This window comes from Diospyros lotus, chromosome 13, assembly GCF_014633365.1.
Source record: "Diospyros lotus cultivar Yz01 chromosome 13, ASM1463336v1, whole genome shotgun sequence".
In the NCBI taxonomy this organism is placed as follows: Eukaryota; Viridiplantae; Streptophyta; class Magnoliopsida; order Ericales; family Ebenaceae; genus Diospyros; species Diospyros lotus.
In genome coordinates, this window is record NC_068350.1 from 9,099,763 (window position 1) to 9,120,966 (window position 21,204).

General features: G+C 37.1%; 2 protein-coding genes across 2 annotated transcripts; one reads left to right on the plus strand and one right to left on the minus strand.

Annotated features, from left to right (window-relative positions):
* The first annotated feature begins 13,632 nt into the window (after positions 1-13,632).
* LOC127788906 (putative E3 ubiquitin-protein ligase XBAT31) lies at positions 13,633-16,537 on the plus strand. The gene is made up of 8 exons (XM_052317581.1): positions 13,633-13,872; positions 13,985-14,044; positions 14,138-14,209; positions 14,321-14,442; positions 14,634-14,774; positions 14,861-14,968; positions 15,291-15,549; positions 15,893-16,537. Exons 1-8 carry the CDS (start codon positions 13,693-13,695, stop codon positions 16,289-16,291), a joined length of 1,341 nt encoding a protein of 446 aa, XP_052173541.1. The 5' UTR covers positions 13,633-13,692; the 3' UTR covers positions 16,292-16,537.
* A 3,305-nt stretch (positions 16,538-19,842) lies between these two features.
* Positions 19,843-20,844, minus strand: LOC127789050 (uncharacterized protein At3g17950). Its single transcript, XM_052317803.1, has 2 exons — positions 20,586-20,844; positions 19,843-20,493 (listed from the first exon to the last, which is right to left on the minus strand). The coding sequence occupies exons 1-2, from the start codon at positions 20,736-20,738 to the stop codon at positions 20,110-20,112; spliced, it is 537 nt and encodes a 178-aa protein (XP_052173763.1). The 5' UTR covers positions 20,739-20,844; the 3' UTR covers positions 19,843-20,109.
* Positions 20,845-21,204: the final 360 nt, after the last annotated feature.

The window sequence follows — 21,204 nt, forward strand, 5'->3', positions numbered from 1 at the left end:
TTTATGGTTATATGCAAGTTTAAATTGAAAAATGAATGAAATGAAATTTTAAAGTAAAATTTAATAATAATAATAATAATATATAAAATTATATATAATACATATACATCATTATATGTATGCATGTAATATATATATATATAATATAATCTAATATATATATGTGCCATGTGTAATACATATATATAATATATAATTTATTAATAACATTAAATTATTTTTATTTTTTTTTTAGGCATGAAGAATTCAAGCCCATGAAGGCTTAAAGTCCATGAAGAATTCAAGTCCATGAAGAAATCAAGCCCATGAAAAATTAAAGTCCATGAAGAATTCAAGCCCATGAAGAATTAAGCCCCAATTTGAGCAACTCGTGGAAGATATTATTTGGAGAAGGCCCAAGGATTATTTTTAATCCTAATGAAGATTAAAAACCAATTTATAGAAATCTATTTTTATTTTTTATGTGAGAGCTTTATTAGGTGTGTTTTTTAGCTAAAATCCATTTAACTATTAGGTGGATATTATAGCTAAAATCCATTTAACTTTATGAATGCTTTATTAGGTATGTATTTTAGCTAAAATCCATTTAATATTAGGTGTGTATTATAGCTAAAATCCATTTAACTTTAAGTGTGTGAGTGCCCATTAGATATAATTATGTCTAGTTGAATAATTGAAACTGTGTGGTTTGTATTACATCTTGTGGCATATAAATAGATCACTTGATTGTATTTGTAAGTGTGATTATTATTCTTGAATAAAAGTTTAGTTGTTTCCTTATAATTCTCTTTTTGAGAATTGTTCTTGTTTTTTCTCATTTTCTTTAATACTTTCTCTTATAATCTTACTTTTTTTTTTCTTCTTTTAAATTCTTATGTCATTTATTGTCTTTTAATTATTCACCGCCTAAATGACCGGTTAATTTATGCCTTTAAATTCCTGCAATTTTAATTCTTGTCTTTTAATTATTCACCGCCTAAATGCCCGGTTAGTTTATGTCTTTAAATTTCTGTAATTTTAATTCTTGTCTTTTAATTATTCACCGCCTGAATGGTCGGTTAGTTTTTATTATTTTAATTCCCGTAATTTAAATTCTGTTATTTAAATTACGTCATTTAAATTCCTGTCAATTAACTTTCAAATAAAAATGAGTAGCTAAATCTAATATTGGGTTAAGGCAATGACAGTGTCCAACGCCAATGATTCCCAAAGAAAGCTGCGCTTTAAATAAGTAACATTAATTTAAATTTCAGTATGAGTGTATTAATTATTAAAAAATCACTAGGTTTGGATTGGAGCGTAAGCCTAACTTAGAGCTTTCATGGCATGTATGAGAGTTACTAGAACTGGAAACGCTATCATACCTAAACCCAGATGATTAATTTAGTTGTTTTGTGTATTAATTGCAATTGGATTTATGGTGGTTGCTTAAATTAGAATCTCGCATATCATGTATGGGGATTGCTTAACCTAGAACTATCATCATCTCTAATTGCATTTAATAACAAACCTTCATATCTGAAATTAAATTAATGTTGCTAATCTTTTATGCTAAAATTTGGGAATCAACGGGTTGGTACTGAAATTGTCTTAACTCAAGCACTATCCAAATTCATATTTTTACGTTTAATGTTTATTTCAATTTCTGCCTTACTTTATTTTCTAGTATCTGTTGTCTAAAAAAAAAAACTCATAAAAAAACCTTGTTGCCAATTTGTCCAAATGCGTGTGCGTGTGTGTGACATTCTTTTTCTTTTGCCATAAATAAATCTCTCAGTGAACGACCTGGATTCATCTAGAAAATATAAATTTAAATTTGGACTATAACTGCACTCGTACATTGGCAAGTATAAACCTCTCACTAAAATAAAAAAAAATATAAAAGTTTTATTATGATTTATTTTTATTGTGTTTTAATTGCAGCGTGAGAGTGCAGTCACAAACCAATCCTGCTTAAGAGGGATAACCTCGACATATGAACCTGGGAATCACCCCATTGTCATTGTTAGGCTTTACGCTCATACTCAAAAGCATTCCAAAATCCAACGCAACCCTAGCCCCAAGATTGTCACATCAGCACTATCCCCGAAATCCACGACACCTCGGCCTTAATGCTATTGCTCAAAGGAACCTGGGGTGGTGTCCACTCTCAGCCCCGCCACTTGAGCCAACAATCGGGGTGGTGTCTACTCTCAGCCCCGCCACTTGAGTACCATAAGGTGAAGTCCGTCTCAGCCCCGTCCCAAGTGGGTCACATAGCATTAACCCTTGGCACGCATTCTGAGTGCTGACACTCGAGAGCTACGTCACAAGTTAACCACCCACGTCCCACATGGACAACATAACATGCCAATGCCAAAAAATCATAACATGCATAAAATCAACATCTCAATGTATGCAAATTTGTCGTATGAAATTCAATGCATGTGTAAATAACCGTTTGGACAAACCATCACAATAAACAAAATCATAGGGATGAACAATCACAGTAAACCATTCACATGATACTATAAGTCTTTTCGAGTAGAACAACTCACCTTAGGCTAAATTCAAGATTTCTCGAAATGTGTGCCCGATCGATCTCGATTCTCGTGCCAGGCGCTCTCTAGTTCAAATTCGAGCATCAACGATACCCTAGACATCATATGCATTCAAAAGGAAATCAATATCTATTTTCCCAATTTTCTCATTATTTTTTTCTAATTTCTTCCTATTTTTCTCTCGATAATTTCAAGTAAATACCTCTTCAAGCATTTTTTTCTAAATTTTTCTCCAAAAAAATTCATCAAACAATATTTATAAGCCTATGGAATTTTCTGGAAATTTTCCAGATTTTTCTCCTATTTTCTCAAATTTCCATAATTACTTTTCCTTGAGAAAATTTATTTCTCATTGATTTCCTTCGAATTTACTTCAAGAAAAATAACCAAAATTCATAAAATAAATTCCTTATCCTTCTTTAATTTTCTCAGAATTTTATAAAAATTCTTCCCATTTATTTTCTATTTACCTTTCCTTTCAAAAATCAAAAATAATTATCTCCTCAAGAAATTTCCAAGATAAAAATTTATCAAAATAAACTATTAATGTTTCTTGAATTTCTGGATATTTTTCCAGAATTTTATTTCCTTTAATTCTATTTTTTCTCGAATTTTTTTTATTTTTAGTATTTAAAAAAATACAAAAAATATCTCCGGTCATCTTCTCCGGCGACGATGACCGGCGACCTGCTCCGATGGCTGATCCGACGACACCACCTTGAAGCCCTCCTCAAGTCGATTATAATGGCACCCTTATATGGCCCAAAAACTCATTGAAAATAGCCCGATTGGACGATTTACAGTCCGACTCCGGCGAAGCTTTGCGTTTTCCGGCGAGCCAAATTGACCTTCGATTCGAACTTCGATTGACACGAAACTTTCCAGATTAGTTACCCATAACCTTGCGACCAAAATCCCCTTATTAGATCCTTCGATCGTTCACTCTACAAGCCGATTTCACCTTCACTCGATATGTATATATATATACGGTCGAATGCAAAAAACACCCCTATACCGCTCCAAAAATTCTCAAAATCTCCAGAATTGCTCCTCACAACCTGGGGAACAAAATCCCCTTATCCCCGACCTCTAATTCGCTCCCAAAAGTGAGAAATCCGAAGTAAAATATTTGATGCAAACATTCACCAAAACTTGGCTATTTATAGCCAAATTCGTCCGTTTTTCTGACTAATCAAAGGCCATACTTCGCCCCTACGCGACCTTGGCCATGCCCTGTCGAAGAACAGCTACAATCTCAGGATTTTTTGGCCACAAATCGCGGCCAAATCTGCCATTTTTTAGCAGATTTTCAAAAATTGCACTTTAGCCCCTTAGAAACTTTCTTTTACATTTTGGCCCTTATCCTCAAGCCCCTGATCTTTCTAGCACCATCACTAAAACCCTCAAGATTGGTAATTCTCATTTCTCCCTTGAAACTACCAAAAATTTACCATTTTGACCTCCCTCGGGCAAATTCAAAAAATTACACTCAGGCCCGATTGATCGTTTTGACCTCAAATCCACTCGATTCAACTTGAAACCACTTAAGGGTTGTTCTATACATCAAATATTAGTCCTAGACACACTCCTTTGATTTTTCGGACATCGTCTATAACAATTCAGTAATACGACCTAATTGGCAGCTGTATTTTTGCTGTACCGAAAATTGTTCCCGATCTCATTTCTTTTATCACTAAAAATCATAATTTAAATCACTCGTCGATACTATACCATTTTTATTGGCTATATAGGGTCCAGGGTACTCCCTCTGACTAATTCGATCGTCCAAAGCTGTGTTAGTGTACCCTATAGTCTTATTTTTTCCAAAATTTCATTTATGCCCTTTATCAAATATCATTTTTATCCTCAAATTATTCCTGGGTATTACAGCTCAAATGCTTGACTCTTGTCGACTTCAAACTCTGCCAGAATATCATAATTCTAGTGACCTGTAGGGTTAGATTCTTTTATAAACGAACCATGAAGTATAACAATTTTATAAAAAATAACATATCTGTTAATTATAACTTTAGATACTTTTGGATCCCATAACTTATAACTCTTAACACCAGATTTTATAACCGAGGAAGACACATCGTTTAGATTTTGGTTCTAATTTTTCATTATCAACAAGAACAAATGTAAGATATCCAAAAATTTTCAAATCAGAATAATTCGCAGGATTACCTGACCATAACTCTTTTAGAGTTTTCTTGTCAATAGAAAACGAAAGAGACCGATTAACTAAAAAACATGCCATATAAGCAGTTTCAGCTCAAAAAGGCTTCGATAAATTGGAATTAAATAGCATACATCGTACATTTTCCATTAAGGTTTTGTTTATCCTCTCGATTACACCATTTTGTTCTGGCATACTTGGAACTATTAGATGTCTTAGAATTCCTTCTTTCCTACAAAAATCATTAAATTCATGTGAACATTAAACCATTATTAGTGCGGAGATACTTAATCTGTTTTTTTGGTTTGTTTCTCAATCATATAGTTTTTCATTGTTTGAAAGTAGAAAAATATTAGGGCCTGTTCTCTTTGTCATTTTCAGGCCATTTTCTATTTTCAATTTTTCAAAATATCCAAAACGTGTTCTCTTTACTATTTTCAAAATTGTATTTTTGAAAACAACTAAAAATTTTGTAAAGGAAACCCAAAAATTTTGGGTGTTTTCAATGAAAACTCACTAAAAATGCAAAACAATCACAAAACACGGAAAACAGCCACACCCCCCCCTCCCGACCCCCAAACCCATTCTCGCACTCACAGAACCCACACCCTCTCTCTCTTCTATCTTCTCTCATTTTCTCCTCTCTTCTCATTTATCCTTCACCACTGTCGCCAACTCCTCCTCGCTCGCTACCACTGTCGTCGACTCCTCTTTTCTCCTTCATCCTCCATCGTCGACGATCACATGAAGTCAGCGATGATAGCTTGATGATGCCGAGCAGACGACAGCCATGGCAGAGCAAGCAAGCGATGATAGCTTGATGACCGCCGTCGACCGACAATCCCAGCCACCACTCGCGGCCTCCCCTTCACCGCCCATCGCTCGCATCCACCACCACTTGCAACCTCCCCTTCCTCCTCTCTACTGTGCCCTTTCTGTGTTTTGATTTTCTTTTGTGAGTTGATTTTGTTTTGTTTTATTTGAATGCTGGAATATGTAATATGATTTTTTTTTTGTATTAATTTTTTTAATGATTTATAATTTATTAATAATTGTTTATAATTTATTTTAAATCAAATTTCTTAACTAAAATATTATAAAATAAATTTTCTCAAAATTTCAAAGCAAACGCATTTTTTAGTTTTTTGTTTTAAGAACCAATTTTTCAAAATAAAAAAAAGAATGTGTTTTCAAAAATCTCAAAATAGACACTCAAAACACAAAACTCAAAATGAATTTAAAACTCAAAACACAAAACTGAAATACAAAGAGAACACCACTTTAGACTTCTGTTTCAAAAAGAATACCCAGACTCTTTTGGAAAAGTCATCAATAAAAGTTTACTTGTATTTGGCACTACCTTTAAAAGGTACTCTAGCCAGACCCAAAGATCAGAATGAATATAGTCCAATATATATTTTGGATTGTGAATGTCTTTATTAAATCTGACCCGTTTTTGCTTACCAATGATGTAGTGTTCACAAAACTCGAATTTTTTAGTACTCTGCCCTTTAATAAGTCGTCTTTTGCTTAATTCAAACATACCTATTTCACTCATATGTCCAAGACGCATATGTCATAACTAAGTGATATCGATATCAGATGAAGAAGAAATAGAAATAAAAGCATCACTTGTAATAATCTACCATACCATTTTGTACCTTTCATCACAACAAATCATCTTTACTGATCTTAATGACTCCATTTTCACCAATAAACTTGTATTAATTCACAAAAGTACTCAATGAAATAAGATTTATTTTTCAAACAATACCATCACATATCTTAATTTTAAGTGTTTCAATATCTTCAATTTTACAAGAAGAATTATTATCCACCAACACATCACCATAAGCCAAAGTTTTATATGTCGAAAACCAATCCCTATTAAGAGACATATGAATGTTGGTCCCTTGACACACACAATGGCCACTCAAGAGGGGGGGTGAATTGAGTAATTAAAACTTATTGAATCGATTCTTTTCTTTTTAAAACTCTTGAGATTTTCTTATACACAAAAAACACTTGTTATAAATATATATGTTGTTTGGAAATTATAGCAATATAAATACACAAACAACTACAATATAAACACAAGATATATAGTGGTTCGGTGTATCCAACACCTACTCCACTCTCTCAAGGTCAAACCGACACTTGAGGTTCCATTAAAACCACCACTAGGTTTCCACACAAGATCACCTAGCAAACTTGTACACACAGAGGTTTCCTTTTAGCTCACCTCGAAAACTAATACAACACAATAATACACCTAGATTACTTAGGCTTTAGGATGCCACTCACAATCCACAATCTAATACAAATAAATAAATCATATGTCCAACACACTCGGACTACAATGGATATCAATACAAGAACAATATATAAGGAAAAATGAAATTATACAAGTTACCAATAAGAAGAAAACTTCTTCTTTGTCTTGAGGCTCCAATGGATAGATCTTTGAAGTTCCTTGGGCCTTGGATTGCTTTGATTGAGTGCTTGAGAGCTTGGGTGTGCTTTAGGAAGATAGGAAATGGTAGAGCATTAGCCTTCTCAAGATTTCTCCCTTTGATATTTATAATGGGGCTCCCAAAACGACCTGCAACGACTCCAAAAATCCGACCGTTGGAGTCTGGCAGTCGACTGCTCAAACTGACAGTTGACTCTGCGACACCCACAATCGACTCTCGCTGCCGACAGTCGACTCTCGCTCAACCCACAGTCGACTTTCTCACAGACAGTCGACTCTCATTGGCCTACAGTCGACTCGATAGTCGACTGGCCAAAACCCACTCTCGACTACCTCGACTCTGCATAAACAATGCTCGGCTATATCGACTTATGCACATCCACAGTCGACTGCCATTGACTTACAGTCGACTGTCCCTCACTGGGAGTCGACTCTCAGTCCAGATTTCAGAAAAATAAGATTTACTTTGATAATACAATACATAGCATAAATTCATTAAAAGTAAATGTCCACATTTTCTTTTATTTATATTTTACCTTTCATTTACTTTAATGCATAAATGTAAATAACAAAGTAACCCCCATTTGGATTCAATAAAAATATCTAAAAAATCAAAAACTAAATAGATAAGAAAGTAGATTTTGGATTTTAGAACAAATTCCGATTTTGACGATTTTAACACTTCCAAGAACATATTTTCCATTACTTGAAAAATTCACTAAAAATCATTTTCACAATAATGAATACTAGCTATGAAAATACCGGGAGTTGGTTTTCTAAAAGGAAAACATTTTCTTATATGTTCTCTTATAGTGTGCTAATATTCTACTTAGAATCAAATAGCATTTCTTGGTTCATTTTGATACACAAAATACTATAATACTTAACAAGTATCAAAAATCCATTAGGGGTTTTAAACATACTAAAAATAGTTTTATTAAAATTATGTTTTGTTAAACATCAAAATACACAATAGGTTGATTGGAGCAACTTGGCTCAACAATGAAATGTACATGTTGTGTCGAGGATCCAATCTTTGCTAGGGTTTGGTAATTTCATTAGTTACCACCATAAATTTCCCATCACTACTGTTATCTTCAACAACATTAGTTTCATCTGAAGTTTCTGATTGTTTTCCTTTCTAGTCAGATTCTTATCTCTTAAGTTTGTTAGGAAACTTAAAACACTCATTCTTTATGTGTCATTTCTTCTTACAATAATTACAAATTTTTCCTTTGTTTCTAGACTTAAATCTACTTTTCCTTTTATCACTGGAATTTCTATCATGTGTTCTTCTTCTAATCAATAGACCCTTAACCTAATTTTCAGAAGTCCCCAATAACTGCTTATCAATTTTTTCTTTCAAAAATAAAATATCATAAACTTCATCTAGAGTGAGAATATCATGACTATAGAATATGGTGTATCTAAAAGTTGAATACGAGCCCGACAGAGAACATAATAAAATTAAACCTAAATCCTTATCATCATACTTAACCTCTATACTTTCCAAATCAGAAACAATTTCCTTAAAAGATATTAAATGGCTTTCAATTGATGTACCTTCTTCTATTCGATGAGAATATAGTCTTTACTTGAGATGCAACTTATTAGTTAAGCTCTTTGTCATACACAACTGTTCTAGTTTTAACCATAGAGTGACAATGATTTTTTCTTTCAAAACATTCTATAAAATTTGATTCGATAAATGTATAAGTATTTGAGACAAGGCTTATGATCCTTACATTGTTTTGAATTTATCAAATAATTGATAAATACAAAACCTAATTAAAAACATTCCAAAATATTAGATCTGAGCCAAATTTGGGCTAAAAAACAAATCTAGACTTGTTAATTTGGCTAACTGGATTTAAAACAGGTCTGGTCCTAGTGGGTCGAATTTAACCAGATCTGGGTTTGCTGAAACAGTGGCCTTCTACAATGGAGGAAACCCAAACGATGATGGCGAGGCTTCAAGTGACCAACGATGAGGGGAAAATGGTAGAGAACGACAATGGCATCAATGGCAGCGAGCACGGTGATCAGAAGCAACGACGACGAGAGAAAGGCTTGTCAGCCAATGATGGCGGAGCCACTATGAGTTGGCTACAAGAAAGAAGAAGACGACTAGAGAAAAAGATGAAAGCAGCAGTTGTTGGCGATTGCTCGCAAAAGGAAGTCGAAAGGTCACAGCCGACCAAGCAAAAGACGAACAGACAGCGGTTGATCAACTGCGAAGACGTGCAGTCAATCATAAAGGCTATAACGAGCAATAATGGCTGATAATAACAATTGGAACTTGGCTCTCGACAGGGACAGAAAGAGGGGCTAGTGGTTCAGAGTCGACCTAGAGGTTCAAATCAAAGCATTGTCTAGATTGGATTTTCCACAACCATAGTGCCAGAATGCGAGGTAGTGGCAGATGTACATATGTTTGAGGGTGGGCAAGGGAAATTCTATCCGCAGCCCATAAAATTGCTCTTCATAACCCGCACCCTGCCAAATTCTTCATTAATTTTAAAATTCCTATTTTACCCCCATAGCCCACTATTTCCTCCGACCACCCCCGACCACCGCCTCACCTCTTTCTTTCTATCTTGCACCATATACACACATAGACACACAAACACATACGTACATATATATACATGGGCGGCAGCCATGGCTGCCGACCCACCGCCATTAGTTGACCCCTCCCCCCACACATACTCTCTCTCTCTCTCTCTCTCTCTCTCTCTCTCTCTCTCTCTCTATGCAATGGTCATGAAGTGGGTCGGCACCACTTGCTGAACCATTGGGGGGGACCCCCGCATCGCGGGGTTTGGGGGTTTCTTGAACCCCCAAACCTCACTATTCGGGGGGTCCCTGAACCGCAACGTTCAGGGATCCTTTGAATCGCGAGGTTCGAGGGTTCCCTTGAACCCCCGAACTCCGCGATGCGGGGGTCCCCCTGGTGGGTCGACCATTGCTGACTTACCTTGGCAATGGTGGTGGGTCGCCAACCCACATCGCGACCATCGCAAAGAGAGAGAGAGAGAGTAGGCCGGTTGCCATGGTCGACCCCCCCACACACATATATATATATACACACACGATTCCATGACCGCGGCCATGGACCCACCTAGCAACCATCGCAAAGAGAGAGAGAGAGTGGGGTCAGCCGTCATGGGCAACCCACACACACACAAACACACTTATATATGTAGGTGTGTTTGTGTGTGTGTGTATATATATATGTGTGTGTGTGTGTGTGCGTGTGCTGGGTTTCATGGCCGCGACCATGCTTTGTGTATATATATATTTGTATAGGTGTGTGTGAGTGTATATATATATATGTGTGTGTGTGTGTGTATATATATGTGTGTGTGTGTGTGTGTGTGGGTCGGCCCTGGCCGACAGCAAGTGTGTGTATATATATGTGTGTGTATGTGTATATAATGTGGGAGAAAAAGAGAGATGCGAGGCGACGGACGACGATCATGGGTGATCGGAGAGGGTTGGTTGTGAGAGTAAAATAGGTATTTTAAAATTATTAAAAAATTTAGTGAGATGTGGGCTGTGAAGAGTAGTTCTGCGAGTTCCGGTGGCCAATAGCCTGTTCCTCAACTTTTAAAGTTACACTTTGGCCTTTTGATGTTGTTATATAAATTATCATGTCATCTACCGCATCTCCCCTTGAAATAAAAAACTTGGGGGAAAAGTGCAAAATTATTATCAAAACATGATAATGTGACGTGGTTACAGGCATGGCACTAGTTTAATATTTTTGCTGGCACGGCGCATGGTATGGTATGTTATGTTATTAAGGGTATATATTATATTGTTGGTTGTAATCTTTGTTACATACGGTCTTACTCTTACAGAATGATATTTAATGTTCGTATTACCCTGCTTGTCCTTTTGATGTTTGCATATGATATATATTGCAATTATTATATTTTTACACATAGATAGCCTTGGTGTTACGTACGTTGTGGAAACTCTCGTACATTCATGGCGGGTGGCCTCTCTTAAAAATAGCAAGAGTTTGGGGGGTGAGCCAATTACCAAGGCAATCAAGGGAAGCACTAGCTAGTAGGTAGAGTGTATAGAGTGCCCAATTAAGGGAGTGAGCACTGAGCACCACACTGCGTACACCAAGCTTGCTTTGGGAATTAAATTATCTATCAACTATTAACTCAATACATCTATTCTAATTCATCTTGCCTTTTGGAATCGCTTTTGAGCCGTAGATTATTGACCAAAAATTGAAAAACGTGAAATAAAGTTAAACAAACAAGCTGTTAGTAGTGTGGAAATGGGTCTTGAAAAGAGCCCCCCCTGGGGGGTGGAAAGTCAAAAAAAAAAAAATTGAAAAGAAATGAAAATGATGAAATCTAAAGATATGTTTCCCATGCTTCGAGTATTTAACTTTGTTCCTGTAAAATTCACTTTGAAATTGGTCACTTTTTACAAATTTGTCCCTTTTTTAAGTACTATGAGGAGTGAACTACACTAGTAATATCCCGAGAAGGTTAAAGAAAATTTCTAAGTAGTATAATAGTCTAAAAATTTAAAATAATTTAGTCTATATTGTTATTCACTTGTCACTAAATTTTGGGTAATATTAAAAAAAAACACTTTATTTTTTTCTCTTTATCCTATTCCTCTCACCTTGCTTTGTCTCTTTACCCCTCCTTCGACTCCAACATCAACCTTTCTCTAATATTTTTTTTTTCTTTCTTTATCTTTTTCCTCTTTTCTCTACAGAAAAATATCTAATCATCACTCAATTCTAAAGAACCTAGTAATTTTTGTTCGGTGCTTATCAATTTAATTGGTAATAATTAGTTTCTTTTTTTTTTTGTCGTCTTTTTTTAGTAAAAAAGAAAAGAAAGGTAAAATTGTTATTTATTTTTTTTAATAACAAGAGATATGTTGTAATTTCTAAAATTTAGAAAGGAAAATTCTTAAATTTAGGGTAAATCACAACAATGGCCACCAAATTGATCATTAAAATTTAATTTTATACAAAATGATCATAAAAGTTGGAAATATTTTACAATTTGGTCACATTTAAAATTTTTTGGCATGCATTCATTGGAGCTTCTGTCGCGATGATAACATGGTGCTGGAATGGTGATGACATGGTAAATAGTCAAAGTCAAATGTTGAGTGTACAAAACTACTAATGATAATGCACCACGTGACATAGCCCCATCCTCACCAAACTCATTCTCCTTCCTTTATCTTTCTTTCTTCTTGCATACGTCTACTACCCTCCCCTTTTAGTTGCTAATTGCCACCGTTCTCCTTCGACACTGCCTTCGCCTCGATCATCATTCGTCGTCGCCTCTATCGTTATTCTCCACTGCCACCATCAATGCTTCTTCTTTGCCAACCATTGCTTCATGCGTCAGTATTGCCGATCATTGCTGCTTCATTGTCATCTCCCTTTCCAACTACTTCGATTGTGCATAGAGAAGAAAAAGATAAGGGGTCACCACCGTTCGCTATCACCACCGCATTCATCCCCGTTAGTCATCGTTGCCATCAATGCTTTTGTTTCACCCATTAGTCATCGTTGTTTCGCTACTACTGCCTCCGACTGCTTTGGTCACGCATGGAGAAGAGAGAGAGAGGGGGGAAGGAGAATGAGTTTGGTGGGGATTGGGAGGGTTGTGCCACATGGCGCATTTTCATTAGTAGTTTTATACACTCAACATTTGACTGTGACTATTTGTTACGCTATTACCATGCCAACACCATGTCATCATCACAGTAAGAGCTCTTCTAAGTGCATGTTAAAAAAATTAAAATGTGATCAAATTATAAAATATTTTAAATTTTTGTAATCATTTATGAGGAATTAAAGTTTAGTGACTAAAGACACCCAAATTTGATTACCTTTGATGTGATTTATCCTAAATTTCACCTAAATAGGGTGTAATGTACCTGAAATAAATATATGCTGTGGATCCATTTTCTTTCCTTAAAAGAAAAAAATAAAAAACAAAGCCCCTAGGAAATAAATCAAATAACAAAGGAAGAACCATTAGGATGTTATTTTTAGGTTCTCAAATTTCGTGTTCGAGTCTTGCACAAGGGAGAAAACTCAATAAATAGAGATTATCTTAGAAATTGAAAAAATATCAAATCTCCCTTATCTAAGTGGAGAGATATTAGGAATAAAAATTGACTATTAAATTTTTTAATTTATATCTCTTACTAGAATCCTCAAGCAAGAGGGTTCGTGATGGTTAGTTAATAAAAAGAAAAGAAAAAACAAACTGGAAAAGTTTGCAACTCTGTTTTAAATTTGCAGGGAAATTATCTGACATTTGCCGGAATGTCCAGCTAACGCACACGGTCAGCTGCCCGAAGTCCCCGCGGGTAGGGGTTCAAACTCCGAGGCCACTCCATTTTAGTACTACTCTCAGGATGCCATTTTAGAATTCAGATTAGCCACTTCAACACCACCGCCACCACATCACCGCCGCCGGGGAAGGTGGCGCGTGGGGATGGGTCAGGGACTCAGTTGCAGAGAATCCCGTGAACATGGATTGTTCAGTGCCATCCAGAATGGTGAGCTTGAGACAGTGACGGCCATGGTTGATGAAGAACCAAGCGTTTTAGAGCTCGCCACCGTTCGTGGGCGGCTCTCGCCACTCCATGTCGCCGCCGCAAATGGCCAAATCCTGGTGGGTTCTTATTTCTTCGTGGGTTCTATTGATGTTCTCAATCTGGGTATTGTTTTTTTGATATGTTTTTTTATGGGTTTTGTATTTGGTGTTGGGTTTCAATGGCGGGTAGGTTCTTTCTATGCTCTTGGATCGGTGTCTCAATCCGGATGTATTGAATCTCCGGAAACAGGTGAGTTCCATTTAAGCCTCGTTTTCCCTGATCTTCCCGAAAAATGTGTAGCGATTTCTCTGCATTGATTGCTTTTGTTTATGATTGATTTAGACCCCATTGATGTTAGCCGCAATGCACGGGAAGGTTTCCTGCGTGGAAAGGCTTATTCAAGCAGGAGCTAATGTAAGTAGCTTTAGATTACCTCTTTTAGCTAATAAGTTTCTCGTGTAAGTTTGTTTATTTGATTGAAGAAGAGAAATTGATTGTTTTCTTTTTTTATATGAAATTGATTAGATTTTGACGTTTGATTCACTCCATGGGAGAACCTGTTTGCATTATGCTGCTTTCTATGGCCATCCAGATTGCTTGCAAGTTATTCTTTTCAGCTGCCTGTTCAATTCTGTGGCCCATTCCTGGTGACTCTCTCTCTCTCTCTCTCTCTCTCTCTCTCTCTCTCTCTCACACACACACACACACACGCACGCACGCACGCACAAGAGGAGTTATGAAAACTGACACCGAAAACTAACACAAAAAAATTGATGGGATTTTGAAACGGCTAATAGGTAGTTATTGTTTTTGTTTGATTGATTGGCTTTGAGTACAGGGGATTCACAAGGTTTGTGAACATCAGAGATAAAAATGGAGCAACCCCACTGCACTTAGCAGCCCGGCAAGGAAGGCGGGAGTGTGTACGCATTCTATTAGAAAATGGGGCTCTTGTTTGTGCCTCTACTGGAGGATATGGGTAACTCTTTGACCCCAAAGTCTTCTGGTGTAATGATGTAGCTTTATCAATTAATGTATCCGTGTTGATCGAAGTTGTGGTTGCAGTTACGCAGGGAATGCACCGCTTCATTTGGCTGCTCGTAGGGGTTCTTTGGATTGCGTTCGAGAGTTACTTGCTTGGGGTGCTGATCGACTCCAAAGAGATTCATCTGGGTAAACTTCTAATTTGATTGTCATTAGTTTTTCTTACTTCCCCTGGTTCAGAAAGATGCCACATAATCTAAATAATTAACTGCAGTCCTTGAGTCCAAGCTCTTTGATGTTGAATATATATGTTTGATTCCTTGATCTTGCTCTTACCAAGCGTTTTTCCTGATAGAGAACATGAAATTTGAATAGTGGCTATTTAAACTCTATCCCGGGTTTTTTTGTTTTGAATGATTCCATCTTAGTAATAATTCGAACTGCCCCTTATAGGTGAGATTTACTTTGAGTGAATTAAACTATACATCATTAGCAGATGATATCTTGGCAGGAGAACACCTTACATGGTTGCTTTGAACCACAAGCACGGAGCATGTGCAGCATTATTGAACCCATCAGCGCCAGCGCCTCTCATCTGGCCGGCAGCTTTGAAGTTCATCACTGAGCTTAATCAAGAGGCAAAAGCATTATTAGAGAGGGCTCTAGTCGAGACAAACAAGGAAAGAGAAAAGGCTATTTTGAAGGAGACGGCTTACTCACCTCCATCGCCATTGCATTCAGAAGCAGGGGTTGGTGATGATATATCAGAGGTAAATTGCCTTCAATCTAAACTTGGTAGTTTCTAGTTTCTGTTCCATCTGTCCTTAACTATAGAATGAGATACATGCCAATTCCATTCATCTAATGAACACGACACTGAAGAATCTCTGTAGTTTTGGATTCCAGGACGAGGGGATTTTCCCCGTGTACCAGTAGACATGAAATGATATCGCTATTTGGCCTAGTTTTAAGAGTCCTTTATGCAGCATAAGAGAATCATGTTCATAAAAGGAAAAGGTTCCGGCATGGAGTTGAAAGAAAGGCATTCACTTTTCTCTAAATCTGTAAAATAGAGAGAGATTAGTCTTTGATGGACAGTTACTATCTGAACAGGGTAGCGAAGGTGAGTTCTGCTGCATCTGCTTCGACCAGCATTGCACAATTAAGATTCAAACTTGCGGCCACCAAATGTGTGCCAATTGCACCATAGCCCTGTGCTGTCACAAGCAGCCCGATCCATTCACACCCATTGCCAAGGCCCCGGTTTGCCCCTTCTGCCGGAGCAACATTACCCAATTAGTAATCGCCGAGTCCAAAACCAAGAAGGATGCTGAATCACAACAACTCAGCCCTTCAAAGCCAAGGTTATCGAGGAAATGCTTCAGTGCCAGCGAAGGCGGCGGCAGCAGCAGCATCAAGAGCATGCCCGCCATGGGGCCATTTGGGAAGTTGGGTGGCCGCACTTTGGGGAAAGCTGCTGGTGGATGCGATGAAGGGGTCGATAAGCCTTAAGAATTGGCATTAATCCGTCTATGTTGATGCAATGGGGAATGGAAGCTGTTTTTGGTGTTGTGAACTCTTCTTGCACTTCAAATCGAAGATGCAAAACAAATTTGAGGTCCTATTCATTAGCTGAATGCTACTGTTGTTTTCGTTCTCTCTTTTGATATAAGATTACACTTGGCAAAATGTATCCAAATCATGGACTCTTAGTGCTACTTCTATGAATCCGGGAATCTTCATAAGAAATATGCTACATGTTCTTGATTTTATACACGATACACTTGTCTCTATCCTTTTAAGTTCATCTTATATATATATATATATATATACACACACACACACACACATACACATCACCAAATTTAAATATAATTCATTTAAAGCAATACAAAATAAATTCATTGAAAATATTAAAAATAAAATAAAAATTCAAATAATAAAGTATAATTGGTAAAGTTGTTGAATCAATATACAACATCATACATAAATTTAAAACACCTTCAAGATTTTGGATTCATACTTGTTTGACCCGTGATCAAGAATAAGATGAAAGTAATTTACAAAACTCTACTAATTAGGAAAATTGTCCAGACAAATCTTCCTCTTTTGTGGGACTCTAAGAGACATGAGAAATTGAAGTGATCTAATATATTATTGTTGACGTTCAATTTCAGCCAACCCCGATTCATCTTGGGCTGCGGTGAGTAAGTCCAAAGTATCAAGAAGAAGAAAATAAAGATCTCAGACGTGAATTGACACCAGAATGTTTACGTGGTTCGGCCAGAACGATACCTACTCCACGACTGCACTCTGATTATTCCTTCAGAATGGCGGTGTCTCCTCCTTCTTTTTGTCCCTCTAACCCCTATTTGTGCTGAGTGGTCCTTACAATTTAAATAATATATAGAAATATAAAGACTACATAATGAGAGACAAATGGCCCTTATCGTTTACACAAAATTGGGAGTGAGATCCCCATTACGAGGAGCATGGGCTGTTGCAAATAAATTAAATGGACCCTACCCCTGACTTCTCAGCAGCTTTACCACTTATGCGAGTTGGAGGTTTTAGGCCAGCGACCTAGATAGTCCAGCGAACTGAAGAGCATTGCCGAGAGCTCGTTAGTCGATAGCTAAGAGCTCGTTGGGAGCTTCTCGGGAGTTCGCCAGGTGCTCGATTTACGAGTTTCGAATTTCGATGATGGCTGGACTTTCTTTGGCGAGGTCATCTGGGTCTTCTTGGCTTCAGGTGGGCCGATCCATCAAATCGAGTCTGGCACATGTGAAATGATATAGGAAATACATATAACAATTATATCATGTCACTAATTAAGACTCAATATAACCTCTAACCTTTAATGACATATCATATTTCATAATATGTACGCATATAAAACAAATATAGCAATAAATGTCTATAAAAGAACCAAAGAAACAGAATAAGGTGACATAAGTTCAAACAAGACGAGTCATACTCCCGTTAGGAGAGAACATTAAGAGACTCTTTAATACCCATGCTGTCAACATATCTACCAAAGTCAATAGGCCCAAGAGGCTTGGTTGGAGGATTAGCAATCATGTTCTTTTTGTCTCTATATGCTCAAAATAGACACCTCCCTGCTCTACTCACTTCTCTAATTTTGAAAATTTTTAGCTCAATGTATTTTGCTCCACCAGAATTCCTAGCATTCTTTGAAAAAGAAGACTGCAATCACATTATCACAGTGAATTTTCATGGTTCTAGAAATGGAATCTACAACCTTAAGTCCATAAATGGAATTTCAAAGCCATTTAGCATGGGCCCCAGCCTCAAAACAGGCTACAACTTCAGCTTGGATGGTGGATGAAGTCTCGATATATGGACTGTATGCACTTTCCACGAAATAACACCACTTGCCAATATGAAAATACAGTCAACAGTAGATTTTCCATCTTTCAAAATTCCAACGTTACCAGCATTAGAGTACCCAATTACTTCAAGTTTATTTTAACCCTTCTACAAACCAACATATGATTCTTGATTTTTTGCAAATATCACATCGCCTTTTTTGCAGCTATCCAATAATCATGACTAGGATTTGATGAAAATCTTCCGAGCACATTTGTTCACAACTTAAGCAACATCCGATCTTGTGTAAATTTGAGAATAAATTAAACTCTCAATAACACTGACATAAGTATTAAAGTCTTGACTTATCTTCTTTACCATGTAGACCTTCGAAGTGAAACTTCGCTAATTCAATCCTGAGGCTGTGTTTCAGGAGCATCAACTTGTGGAGTAAGAGATTCTTGGGCTTCAACAGTAGCCCTTTGAGCAGTGAGTACTGGCAATCCACTATTAGAAGGCAAAGGTATGGTGATAAGCTTAGTTTGACTATCTGAATGAGAATCAACAATACTAGCCATTTTATTATCAACAATTGAATTAGCGGGAGTATCATAGACTGATGCTCAAGAAACTTAGCTATTTGGAACCAGAGTCGGTTATGAGATTTTGGGGTCACTTAGCCCATAAATTAAAATTTTATTGGGATCTTAAATTTTTAAAACTTTAAATCAAATATGATATTAACGATTTACACGATTGACTTTTAAATTTAAAAAATTTAACTGAAAACTTTTAAAGGTCCAATGACTAAAGTATTAATTTTTCTTACAAAATTTCAATATATAAATGATATTTATTGTTTAAAAAACATTAAAATGTAGAAAAATTTACTAGACATTAATTTTTTTACAAAATTTATGGAATTAATATTTATTATTTAGAAAATATTAAAATGTAAAAAAATTCAAACGTGATGGTGGAGTGGCTTGACTTGAACTAGTGACCTAAAAATTTTTCGATTTACAACCCACCATTTTACTAACTAAGCTCGAATAAAATTGATGTAAATTATGTATCTTATTGCGTATTTATTATATTTTTAACGTTTATATTCAAAATCTGAACTTGACTTTTGAGAACTTCTACGGTTGGGGGCCTAGGCGGCCACTTTGGTCGCCTACCCTTAGGGCTAGTCTAGTTTGATACTCAATTATTCTTGTATTACATATATAATAATAAAATCTATACTCCTTAATGAGAATGACGTGGATATCCAATGAAAAAACCTTGAATGAATGGATGATCCATCTTTTTTCTCAAAAGGGTTATAGATTCTAACCTCAGACATGATAGTGGTCGAGACTGAGTTTTCTTTGAATCCATGGTTCAAAAAGGTGTTTTTAAAACAAACTTAGTAGGGACCCTGTTCACAATATGCAAAGAGCAGTTTTTATGGCTTCACTATTCTACTCATCATGCTGTAAGTGTGCGATTACGCTTTTTAGTCACACCATTTTGTTTATAACTATCAGGCATGGTATATTGGGCAATAATCCCACATTCCAATAAGTATATATTTGGCAAATGAACCCATAAGTTGGCCTGCATCTCCATGTTTGCTAAAATACTCACCACCAACCAGAGTCTTATAATTCGAGCCATCCAACATTTGAATTGTGGCAATGTTATCGTTAATTATAGCAACGGTAACTGTTCAAGAAAACAAGTGGCAAACATATCAAATATATATAATGGGCAAACAAAGAAGGGATTGGATCCTTACAACAAAATGAAATATAACCGTAAAAACCCACAATTAAATATGATAGGGATTGAATACTTCGATCGGAACTATAATTCTCAAGTGACCGACGAACACAACAACCCACAGACCAGGTACGACACATAAGTTCAGTTTCATGAAAGAAGTACTATTTATTCTCTAACGAGAAATCCGTCTTCCATTTCCAACTCTTGAACATGAACATGGTAAATTGAATTCAATGATCAACTCGTCCGCACAAGCATGAGAACGCATAAGGAGCTCCATGCGAATCCAGCCAAGAACTTGACAGAGGGTTTTGATCGGAAATCGAGAAATCATCTGGAAAACCGGTGGACGGAATCTGTTTGCCGGAGGCGGCTCTCCTCTCTGCTTCAAGAAAGTGACCGAGCGAAGGAGTGGTGGTGGTTGTACTGTTGACGTCAGTGCTCACCTTTGAGCACAGAGAGAACATCCAAGGCTTGGATTTGCAGGTCTTCTTCTCAGGCGAGGTTTCCGGCGGTCTTCCCCTCGTGGATCTTCTGGAGAGCTCGAGGACGGTGGAAACGCCGATGAGGCTGCCCAGAGTGGTGCTATTGCGGAGGAAGAAAGAACCGGTCGACTGAAAGAGACCATGGATACTAGAATTATGACGAGGAGAAGGAGAGAGAGAGAGAGAGAGAGTAGGGGAAGCATTGAAGAAATGAAACTGACCTGCGAATCGAGATCGGAAGAAGAGTCGGTACTGGAAGAGGTGAAGGAGATTGATCCATTACGATCGTGATTGACTCTCAACAACCGAGCTCTTGAATTCAGTGGTTGCAGGCCGAGAGGCCACCCATCTTGCTGCTGCGATTCAACCGGCATGGATCAAAATGGAAATGCCAGGGAAACCCAGTTGCAGAGAGAGAGAGAGAGCGAGGAATCGCCATTTTTGATCTGCAACTGGGCAGATGGTTATGTAGCAGAGAGAGAAGGGGGGGGGGGGGGGGGGTGGCGCGGGGCTTGGCTGGGCGGGGTGGACATGGGAATTGGGAAGGAATAATGGTTGCACAGGGAGCTGTGCGATAAGGCCAAGACACTGTACGTGGGTCAGAGCAGAGCAGAGGAGGGGCCGGGGAAGAAGCTGCTCTTTATCGTTTCCTCTTTAATGACAAAAATGGCCTCGGCCAACTCATAAGCTGTCTCCATAAAAATAGACTGTTATATCATGCCTCCTGTCCTGTTATGTTAACCTTTCAGGGACTCTCGAAAGGGCTATCATAGTCTTTTTCTTTTTCGTTACGGGTGGTTGATTGATTACTTGGTTATAAAGTTTAAAGACAAAACTGAT